At 36.6% G+C, this 12,151-nt stretch overlaps 1 protein-coding gene across 1 annotated transcript; it reads right to left on the reverse strand.

Moving 5' to 3' along the window:
• Positions 1–878: 878 nt before the first annotated feature.
• Positions 879–8,930, reverse strand: LOC133542136 (splicing factor 3B subunit 6). Its single transcript, XM_061885994.1, has 4 exons — positions 8,772–8,930; positions 3,604–3,722; positions 3,283–3,421; positions 879–1,242 (listed from the first exon to the last, which is right to left on the reverse strand). Exons 1-4 carry the CDS (start codon positions 8,799–8,801, stop codon positions 1,153–1,155), a joined length of 378 nt encoding a protein of 125 aa, XP_061741978.1. The 5' UTR covers positions 8,802–8,930; the 3' UTR covers positions 879–1,152.
• Positions 8,931–12,151: the final 3,221 nt, after the last annotated feature.

A 12,151-nucleotide genomic window follows, 5' to 3' on the forward strand; every position in this document is an offset into this window, starting at 1 on the left:
CGCTCCTGTTTTAAACAAGTCATTTAATAAAGGTAAACGTGCTAAGGCCAAAGGATGGTAGGAGCTAGCAGGTACAAAACAGCTAAGCACACAATAGCCGTATTTTAGCTGACTCTTCGCACTTTGTGATCACTCCAGCAGCACTAAGAGCGGACTCAAAGGTAACGTTACCATTTTTTAAGTGCCAACAAAGTAACTGACTCAATATAATGCAAGTATGGCACCCTTTTCAGAAAAAAATGTGCTAATTAAATGCTAATACAGATTTACTTAGTTATTGAAGTGTTACGGATTACATTAGCGATTTTACAAGGCGATTTCGACATCTCCAAATTTGTCAATGAAAACGACAACTAAGTGCATATTACAAGCTGTTGCGCAATAAGTGCAATGCTTAACAGTATTAACACTTTGTGGGGCGCAGCAGACAACGGAAATAGTATGTTTACTACTTTAAAAAGGCCTTAGTGGCCACATGCGTGGACCGCACCTTTTAGCTCTTATTTCCAAAATTCTGTACACTACTGAATTGGGGTCTTATGGCCGCTTATGTGGACACTTAAACTGCCATCTGGTGGTGTCAAAAGAGTATAACATACAATGGAATTTGGAAAAAAAAAAAAAAGTGTAAAAGTAACAATTAGCATGTTACTAAACATGAAGTACACGTTTCTTACTTCATTTCAAAAGATGATTCTTAGTTTTTATTCTAATTAGGGTCAGATAAATAGCAAAGAAAGAAAAAAAAACCCATGTAAACAAACAGCTTGGGCCTGAAGAAGTTAATGCATTTCCTCAGTGTTGTCACATGAAAAATATCTGCAAAAATAAGAGGTGGACAATGTGTATTAAAAAAAAAAAAAAAAGAGTTGGAAGTATTCAGTTAGGAAATTTATTTAAAGTACAAGAGTATTCAGGTAAAAAGCTATTTAAATTTGAAAGACTGTAGAAAAAAAAAAACAGGATTAATGTTGCAAAACCAAAGTAGCAAATTAAACAAACAGAATTGTGGGAAAAGTGTCTTTCTGTACGTAAATTATGACATTTGCACTTCTTTTATTTGAATGAAACAGAGTCCTCATAATTTAGCAAAGGAAATTAAAAGAATAGTTTTCAGAGACATCAGAACAAAACAACAAAGAACAGATGGTGTTACTTTGGAGGATCTGTGTTGATCCCGTATTTTTCTTTGAGCAGCCTCAGCTGTTCTTCTTTCTTCTTTGTGTCCATTTTCTGGAACGCCTGCAGAGAAAAACAAGACAAGTCGAATACATCAAATCCTGAATGGAATATTTGAGGACACTTTGAAACATTGATGCTGAGACTATGGTCAGGATTATTTTCTGTATCGCCAACATCTACTTTGATACAACTCAGTGGACCAAGACACCCAAAACCATAGAACCATGAAAATAAACCACTTGGAAATTAAAAACTAACCAACATAGCAGTGGTTATGTACCCTCGAACTAACAGACCTAGCAGTGTTTTTGTACCCTAAAACTAACAACCAAAGCAGTGGTTATGGACCCTGAAACTAATAAAGATAGCGGTGGTTATGTACCCTAAAATTAACAAATATAGTAGTGGTTATGTACCCTAAAACAATGATAGCAGTGGTTATGTACCCTACCACTAACAGACAAGGCGGAGTTTATGTACTCTAAAACTAACAAATATAGCAGGGGTTATGTACCCTAAAACTAATTAAGCTAGGAGTGTTTATGTACCCTAAAACTAATTAACCTAGGAGTGTTTATGTACCCTAAAACTAATAAGCACAGTAGTGTTATGTACCCAAAAACTAATAAGCAGAGCAGTGGTTGTGTACCCTAAAACTAATAAGCACAGCAGTGTTTATGTACCCTAAAGCTAATAAGCACAGCAGTGGTTGTGTACCCTAAAACTAATAACTATAGCAGTGGTTTTATACCCTAAAATTAACAAATAGTAGTGGTTATGTACCCTAAAACTAACAACCAAAGCAGTGGTTATGGACCCTGAAACTAATAAAGATAGTGGTGGTTATGTACCCTAAAACTAACAAATATAGTAGTGGTTGTGTACCCTAAAACTAACAAAGATAGCAGTGGTTATGTACCCTACCACTAACAGACAAGGCAGAGTTTATGTACCCTAAAACTAACAAATATAGCAGGGGTTATGTACCCTAAAACTAATAAGCACAGCAGTGTTTATGTACCCTAAAACTAATAAGCACAGCAGTGGTTGTGTACCTTAAAATTAATGAGCACAGCTGTGTTTATGTACCCTAAAACTAATAAGCACATCAGTGGTTGTGTACCCTAAAATTAACAAATAGTAGTGGTTATGTACCCTAAAACTAACAAATATAGTAGTGGTTATGTACCCCGATACTAACAAATATAGTAGTGGTTATGTACCCTAAAATTAATAAACATAGCAGGGGTTATGTAACCTAAAACTAACTAACATAGCAGTGGTTATGTACCCTAAAACTAACAAAAATAGTAGTGGTTATGTACCCCAAAACTAATTAACATAACAGGGGTTATGTACCCTAAAACTGGTTAACATAGCAGTGGTTATCCACCCTAAAATTAACAAATATAGTAGTGGTTATGTACCCTAAAACGTATAAACATAGCAGGGGTTATGTACCCTAAAACTGGTTAACATAGCAGTGGTTATCTACCCTAAAATTAACAAATATAGTAGTGGTTATGTACCCTAAAACGTATAAACATAGCAGGAGTTATATGTACCCTAAAACTAAAACATAGCAGTGTTTATGTACCCTAAAACTAATAAACATAGCAGGGGTTATTTACCCTAAAAGTTATTAACATAGCAGTGGTTATGTACCCTAAAAGTAACATATATAGTAGTGGTTATGTACCCTAAAACTAATAAGCATTGCAGTGGTTATTTAACCTAAAACTAACATATACTGTATAGTAGTGTTTATGTACCCTAAAACAAATAAACATAGGGTATATGTACCCTAAAAATACTAACATAGCAGTGGTTATGTACCCTAAAAGTAACATTCATAGTAGTGGTTATGTACTCTAAAACAAATAAGCATAGCAGTGGTTATTTAACCTAAAACTAACAAATATAGTAGTGGTTATGTACCCTAAAACTAATAAACACAGCAGTGGTTATATACCCCAAAAGTAAAACAATACTGCCGTTGTGTACCCTAAAAGTAAAACAATGCCTTTGTTGTGTACCCTAAAAGTAAAACAATACCGTTGGTGTGTACCCTAAAAGTAAAACAATGCGATTGTTGTGTACCCTGTTTGCGTTATAGTAGAGGACCACCAGGTAACGGTTGCAGACATTGAAGCCTGAAAGATGATCGCAGGCATTTTTGGCATCAAAAATATCTTCATAAACCACATAGGCTGTTCCTCTTGACTCAGGCGTGTTTCCTCTGAAAAGACAAAGAACAAGATAATTTAGTTAGTTGTTCAAATAATATTAGTATGGCTTCTGAAGTACAGCCAATTGATCTACCAGCTTTAGATTCTAATAGCTTTAAGTACGATAATAATAAATGTGCATGAGTATAATATCCACAATGTAATCCAGCAATAATATTCCATCAAAACTCACGTTCTGATCTGACGTATTGGTCCATATTTCCCGAAGATGTCGTACATTTCCTCCGCTGTGATCTTATAGGGAAGGTTCCTGATGTAAAGAATCCTGTTCACCTCTGGTGGCAGTCGGATCTGCGCAGAGAAGAAGATGCAAAATCAGATGCAAAAGCTGCATCACAGAATAAAACACCTCAAGGTGAATGTCAACATGGCTATACAAGTACAGTGGGGCAAAAAAGTATTTAGTCAGCCACCGATTGTGCAAGTTCTCCCACTTAAAATGATGACAGAGGTCTGTAATTTTCATCATAGGTACACTTCAACTGTGAGAGACAGAATGTGAAAAAAAAAATCCAGGAATTCACATTGTAGGAATTTTAAAGAATTTATTTGTAAATTATGGTGGAAAATAAGTATTTGGTCAACCATTCAAAGCACTCACTGATGGAAGGAGGTTTTGGCTCAAAATCTCACGATACATGGCCCCATTCATTCTTTCCTTAACACGGATCAATCGTCCTGTCCCCTTAGCAGAAAAACAGCCCCAAAGCATGATGTTTCCACCCCCATGCTTCACAGTAGGTAGGGTGTTCTTGGGATGCAACTAAGTATTTTTCTTCCTCCAAACACGACGATTTGAGTTTATACCAAAATGGACACATGGATGATACAGCAGAGGATTGGGAGAATGTCATGTGGTCAGATGAAACTAAAATAGAACTTTTTGGTATAAACTCCACAAATTATCTAAATATGTTGGCCTGTTCTTTCACCTTCGTCATTATCTTCCTCTTTATGCTTTACTTACCTTATACAAAACTCTCTTTGAACCACATCTAAACTACTGTAATATCATCTGGTGTAACACCTTTCCTACCTACCGTCACAAATTAGAATCCATGCAAAAGAAAATTAAACGGGCCCTGTCATGGTCCAAGTTTAATGCCCCCACTCGTCATCTATTTCATAAATATCAGTTCAATATTTATCAAAATGCTTGTTTAACCTATCAAGTCATTTACAGGCTGAATCTTTGGCTCTGTAGCTTGGTTCCTATCTACCATCCTCAGCATGCCCACAACACTCGTAACTTAGATCTGATAACAGGTAAACATTGTTTACTGGCTTGTACTGCTCGCAGTGTCGGATGCAGGGGACCAAAGATTTGGAACCAGCTTAATGAGAGCCTCAAGATGCTGTATCCATTCTCCAACTTCAAAAAGAAACTGAAAACTTACCTATTAACCACATATCTTTAATGCCTCATGTGGGGTAGACTACTGTTGGGTTTTGCATGGTTGTATGAATGTGTATGCTTGCTTTAGTACTATTATCTTGTGTTTATCAAATAGCGTTGTTGTTTTGTTTTTGTTTATTGTTGCTGTGCTTGCTACAATGTTTAATCTTTCCATGTATATATTGTCCTTTGGACCCCCGGTTAAAAGCTTCTTCTAGCTTATTTGGGGGACCCTTTCACGTACCAACATCTTTAAATGATGATATTCACCGCTATTGTAATTGTTATATGGTATTGTGAATAAACTTGTAAAATACTTATTTTCCACCATAATTTACAAATCAATTCTTTAAAATTCCTAAAATGTAAATTCCTGGATTTTTTTTTTCACATTCTGTCTCACAGTTGAAGTGTACCTATGATGAAAATTACAGACCTCTGTCATCATTTTAAGTGGGAGAACTTGCACAATCGGTGGCTGACTAAATACTTGTTTGCCCCACTGTATGTATGTATGTATGTATGTATGTATGTGTATATATATATATATATATATATATATATATATATATATATATATATATATATATATATATAGGGTGAATGTCAACATGGCAATATATATATGTGAATGTCAACAGGGCAATATATATACGTCGCAATACTGCCGACCTCTTTTTCCGAGGTATTCGTACAGTGGAACGGTCGTTCTGGACAGACTTGTGTATAGCGAGAGTATGGACAACTCTGTTTTAGGCCATGTCTACACTAAACCGAATAACTCCCTTAAACGGATAATTATTTAGCCAAAGCCCAGTTTTAGCCACACTAAACCAGCGTTTAAGGTCCCCCTCCCTCGGACCATATTTTACAGGGGTAAGTGCGCCGTGTATTTCTTGAATCTCCGGTTCTTAGCTCATTGATGGTTTACAAAGTGAGTTCGGAGAGGAAGTGACGCCAGAAAGAACGCGCCACTGCTAGCTTCATAATAAAGCGCTTTCGTAACGCTTTCGTAACCACTGGAAATATGAAAGCGAGTCATCCAGACATGCCCGTGTTTCTCCTTCCGTCTGTACAGGCGCTTGTGGAAATCACACCTGAATACCTTAAGGCAGGGGCGCTCACACTTTTTCTGCAGGTGAGCTACTTTTCAATTGACCAAGTCGAGGAGATCTACCTCATTCCTATTTATAATTTATATTTATTTATGAAAGAGACATTTTTGTTAACAAGTTAATGGTGTTTAATGATAATACAAGCATGTTTCACACATAGATTCCTTTCTTTCATGAAGACAAGAATATAAGTTGGTGTATTTGATTCTGATGACTTGCATTGATTGGAATTAGACAGTGGTGCTGATAACGTCCGCATTTTCAAATGGAGGAAAAAAAAAGTCCTCCTTTCTGTCCAATACCACATGAAAGTGGTTGGATTTGGCATCTCATTTGTCCAACTTGCATACTCGTTTTTAAACACTTTGTTATGAGAGTAGCATATGTGTGTGTGGCCCTTTAATGTCTGGCAGCAGGTGAGTGACGTCAGTGAGTGTGCGGGTGGGCAAGCAAGTGAGAAAGCGGTCGCTGAGGGCGGGGGAGAAATACATTGGCATCAAACTCCGTAGCTTGCTAGCTTGTGCACGCTAGCTTTCTGAGACTCTTATTTTGTTAGCACAGGCAGGATGAAACAGGTCTTTTATGGTGAAGACAGGAACTGTGCAGTCGGTCTTTAGAGTTTTGACAGTAAGTACAGAGTCTCTAGAAATAAAATGTGTTTCTCTGCGTCCGCCCTGTTAGTGATTTTTTTTCTTAAATATGAGCTCGCAGCAGCCAGAGTCATCTCACAAGATCCTCGGGTGCCGAGAATGTCAAACAACTGACGAAAGTGAAGTCTTGGTATGATTGATGATTGCTCATTTTTATGTATATTTTTTAATGCCTGGCTTGAGATCGACTGACACACCCTCCGAGATCGACCAGTCGATCGCGATCGACGTAATGCCCACCCCTGCCTTAAGGGAAAGTGATTGCATTTATTTGGGATACAACACTTCTCAGAAGCCAAGGGAACCTTACAATGTCCAGGTCAGCTGTGATTATACTTAGCGAAAAACCTTTGTCCATTTGTCGAAAGACAGACTACGAGAATGCGGGCTACCGTGGATGTGATTAAAAACGTAGCGTGTACTTTGTATTACCTGGCTGTCGAAGGAAGACTACCGAAAACAGTGAATGCTTTTGGACTGGCAAAGCAGACTGTATCAGTTATAGTCCGCCATGTATGTCCTGGACTCAACGTCTAGGTCCAGAGTATATAAAGTCACCAAAAACAAACGGACAATGAAGGTGAAGGCAAAAGACAATTTAGAGTGAAAAGCAAATTTTATTTTCACCCGCATAAAAATCATTCTAACTTGGAGTGTTTCCCTGGCTTCGAGACTCTCCTGAAGGACAGCGCAGCGAAGACACAACAAACTACCTTCTTGTCTTTCATGGACACACACCTGTTGTTGACTATGGACTAGCAACTGCAATACATCAAGGCCGCGGAACAGAGACACACTACGGGCTTACACACACACACACACACACACACACACACACACACACACACACACACACACACACACACACACACACACACACAAAAATATATGCCTCACAAACATACCCCGTCACCCCCAACCCAACGCCCTCGACGCAAATCCCATAGGGGTGATGAATGGATTGTCAGCGCCTGAGAGCTGCGACCTACCACCATGACCTTCAACTACCTTCGCTCTGTTGCTAGATATCTCGAGATGTATGTTTTAATATGTATATGTGCTTTGCTATGGAGGTTTTTTCCCACTCCAGACTGGGCTCCTAAGGGAGCCCAGTCTGGATTGTATTTTTTTACTCATCCTTCCCCAGCGTTTACCTTTTTCCCATCTTTTACGGGACGCCTTATGGCGACCCATCAGCGTTCTTGTTCTGTATCCCTGGACACTGTTGGTTTGTCTAATCTTTAACAGGTTTGTGTGAAAACAAAGTTTCGTTGTACTTGTGCAATGACAATAAAGACCTATCCTATCCTAAAAGAGTGAGGAGTGTCCTGACCAGATATCTAAATCCCTTGATTGATTGTTGTCAAAAGTTATTTATCACATTGTGTACTTTTGAGTCCAATAAACATTTGTGATTTTCTGTGTCTCAGGTGTGATTCATTACAATAGGGCCCCACAGCACACTGGATTCCAGTTAATTGAAATACCACAACACTGTCTTTGTAGGAGGCTCTCATTAAAATCAATGTGAATATATGAGGGGCCATCAACATGTGACGTCTTCGCCTGCGACTTCCAGTAAAGGCGAGGCTTTTTCAGGAAGTACCAAAATGGGCGAACTTTATCATCGATTTTCTCTACTAAATCCTTTCAGCAAAAATATGGCAATATCGCGAAATGATCAACTATGACACATAGAATAGTCCTGCTATTCCTGTTTAAATAAGAAAATCTCATTTCAGTAGGCCTTTAAGTCAGGGCTTCTCTGCTTAGGCTGCTGCCCCCGCGACCCGACCTCGGATAAGCGGACTAAAATGGATGGATGGATAATAATAAAGATACATCATTATTTACATCAAGTAAATAGTGCAATGGCGAGCGGGAAAACATCCATCAATTTACTACCGCTTGTCCCTTTTGGAGTCGCGGGGGGGTGCTATAATGTTATTAATTCCCAAACAGTGCCAGTTTTTCTTATTGCTACGGTGCCGAATGAGCAGTGTCATTTTTTTTTTGACTTTCGCCATTATTATATGAATAACCTAAAACATATAAGGTCATTATTCCGCTGGTTAGTTAGCTGGTCGGCTAACACTGGATGCTAATGGTAAATGCTCGACTTAGCTGACAGATTCAAAGCGCTATAACACAATGTACTTACACGTCGTAATGTACTTACATTAGCGCGTTTCGCTGCTTGCATAGCCATGATTCTTCAGTGTTCTTGTCTCTCCGTGAGTGTAATAAAATAGAAACACACAGATGAGCGACACTACGAAGTGTGTGTCGCGGCGAGAAGGGTCCGTCGTCTGTGGCGACACACTTCCGGTGACGTATGTCCTGTTTCCGATTTGCTCCCTGATCACACTAGTAGTGCACGGTAAGATAATGTTTGGTGTGCCGTGGGAAAATATGCAATTTCACCTAATTGGTCGGAAAAATATTTTTTTGTAGACCAATAATTATAATCTGCAAACAATGTGCCGTTGGAGAGTTTTTCATTTTTTTATTTTTTATTTTAATTTTTTTATTGACCAACCAACATACATTCGAAAATTCAGACAAAGGGTAAGGCATTTTCAACAACAACAAAATAAATCAAAAGCAAATACAAAGAGTAATAATACTAAAAAAAGAAAAAAATTAAAAATACAAAATAAAAAAGACAAAAAGGAATAAAGGAAACAATCCACTCATGGTGGTGTTTTCAATTTCATGTGCCAAACAAAAGAGAAGATATTTTGCAGCAGATAATATGGATGAACTCTAATATTTTAATAGACGGAAAGCCTTTCTTTTGGAAAAATATTTATGAAAGAGCTATTATTGTCAATGATATTATCAATGAGAATGGTAAAATGATGAAGTATGATGAATTTAGAACTATGTATGGTGATGCCTGTTCAAGCTTTTCTTGTAATCAATTAACTGGAGTAATTAAGAAAAGATGGAAACAAATAATTAATTTTAGAACTACTAAGTTACTAGTTTGTAAACCTCTAATAAGAAATTCTAGTTGGCAAAAAGGAACTAAAATAAATAAATAAAAATTTAATTTTTATTTAATAAAGAAATCTTTGAAGGCTGTCCCATACAACACATATGGAAAATGGGGGGATGCCATATTCAAACTAATCTACAAAACTACTATCGATGTGCAAAATCGTTATTTTCAAATTAAAATGATTTATAACTTCTTATCAACGGGGAAAATGTTAAAACTATGGAATATGACTGAGTCAGATGATTGCCGATTTTGTTGTCAGGAATCTGAATCCACCCTGCATTTGTTTTGGTATTGTCACATTGTGTCTTCTTTTTGGGTGAAAAAATGTGTTCAAGAATTGGTTTGTTTATGATGTAGTTTCTGTTATTTCAGGAGAGTTAATTGACAATCATGACTTAGTCATTTTAATTATAGTACTTGGTAAAAAGGTTTATTTTTAAGGCCAAAAATAGATATTCACTTAGTATTACTTTCTTTAAAACATTTATTCAGTATTTTTTAACTTTAGAAAGATACATGATTGACAACGATAACAATGCCAAAAAACATGAAAAAAGATGGGAAATCCTTAAAGGCTTATTGTGAAAATGTAATAATGTTTATAGATATGCAACAACAGCAACATATATGCTATCTGTTGTTGTGTTCCCTATTTTTGAGTGTACAAAATGAATGTGTGTTGAGTCTGACTTGGACATAATATGGACTATACACAAATGCTTTTTATGAAAATGTAATTTTGTTTATAAATTATATGCAATCTGTTGTTTCCTTTTTTTTTTTTGTACATGGATGAGGGTGTGTGTTGCTGAGCCAGACATGGACATTATTTGGACTGGACCTGGTTTTAAAAACCTTTAGACAAGTCTAATTTCATTAACAACCTGGTCTGGTGAAGATAAGGTCCTTCTTTTATTTTATAAATAAAATAAAATAAGATGAAAAAAACAAATTGCTACATGGATGATACAGCAGAGGATTGGGAGAATGTCATGTGGTCAGATGCAACCAAAATAGAACCTTTTGGTATATTCTCAACTCGTCGTGTTTGGAGGAAGAAGAATACTGAGTTGCATCCCAAGAACACCACAACTACTGTGAAGCATGGGGGTGGAAACATCATGCTTTGGGGCTGTTTTTCTGCCAAGGGGACAGGACGATTGATCCGTGTTAAGGAAAGAATGAACGGGGCCATGTATCGTGAGATTTTGAGGCAAAACCTCCTTCCATCAGTGAGAGCTTTGAATGGTTGACCAAATACTTATTTTCCACCATAATTTACAAATAAATTCTTTAAAATTCCTACAATGTGAATTCCTGGATTTTTTTTCACATTCTGTCTCTCACAGTTGAAGTGTACCTATGATGAAAATTACAGACCTCTGTCATCATTTTAAGTGGGTGAACTTGCACAATCGGTGGCTGACTAAATACTTTTTTGCCGCACTGTATATTATCATTTGGTACAGCTGGGCCGGAGCAGGAGGGGATAGATAGAGAAAAAAAAGGAAGACAGAAGAGGAAATTGTGGGGACAATAGGGGGTTAAGACAGAGCGACAAAAACAACAGCAAAAAGAACAAAAATAGAGCAACATCAACGAATACGATATGAACAAATATGAGGGTACAATTTATAGTACAGAAGCAGTTAGTGAAATAAATAAATAAATCAAAAATATATACATATTTTGAAGGGTATATTCCAAGAATAATTTTAAATTGTGTTTCTTTAATTTTGGGAAGAATTGGGTATGTAATGTATCTTGTCCTTATTTTTCTTCGCTCAATTTTTTGTAAATTCCTTCATTATATTTTGTCTATGAACTGTGCCCAGAAAGTATTATTTCACTAAAACTGCCACCATATATTTGTTTGATCATTTTTCATCACAGAAATGAACATTTTCAATATTAAGGTTTCTCAGAAAAGGGGGAGTATTTGAATATAAAACATTCTGAGTCACCGTATATTTTAAGGACAAAGGTATTGTTTTGGTGAACTTTTGATACAGGATTTTTTTGAACGACAACATTGATACTTTTCATACATTTTTTCATACGTAAACAAACTGTCCATAAAATATCTGACAACCCAAATACCTACAGAGTTGTATTTTTCTATGTATATAGATTATGTGCTGTTGTAGAGTGTCTGTGATGTTTGGAGAGCAGCAGAGTAACGTTGTAATACTATTCTGTACCAGTAGATGGCAGCAGGTAGCTCATTGCTTTGTAACAATCTGCCCTGGTTAAAATAAGGTTGAAAAACACTGCCTTAATGGATAAACATATACTTCAACAATTCCTGTGAATAGTTATGTCGTGAACAAATGCAATAACTTACATTTCCATATTTTATTAAGCACCATCATTGATTACATGCTCAAAATAACTTTTATGAAAAAGGTTGTATTCATCCAGCATACACAGGACTAAAGCAGCCTTGCAACTCTTGATGTTTCAATCAAACAAGTCAGGTGAAAATGTCTTGAAAAAAAAAATACTTTGTTTATTTAAAAGTATATTTCTTTAAATAATTAAAATGATACTTT

The sequence above is a fragment of the Nerophis ophidion genome, linkage group LG24 (assembly GCF_033978795.1).
Source record: "Nerophis ophidion isolate RoL-2023_Sa linkage group LG24, RoL_Noph_v1.0, whole genome shotgun sequence".
NCBI classification, from domain to species: Eukaryota; Metazoa; Chordata; class Actinopteri; order Syngnathiformes; family Syngnathidae; genus Nerophis; species Nerophis ophidion.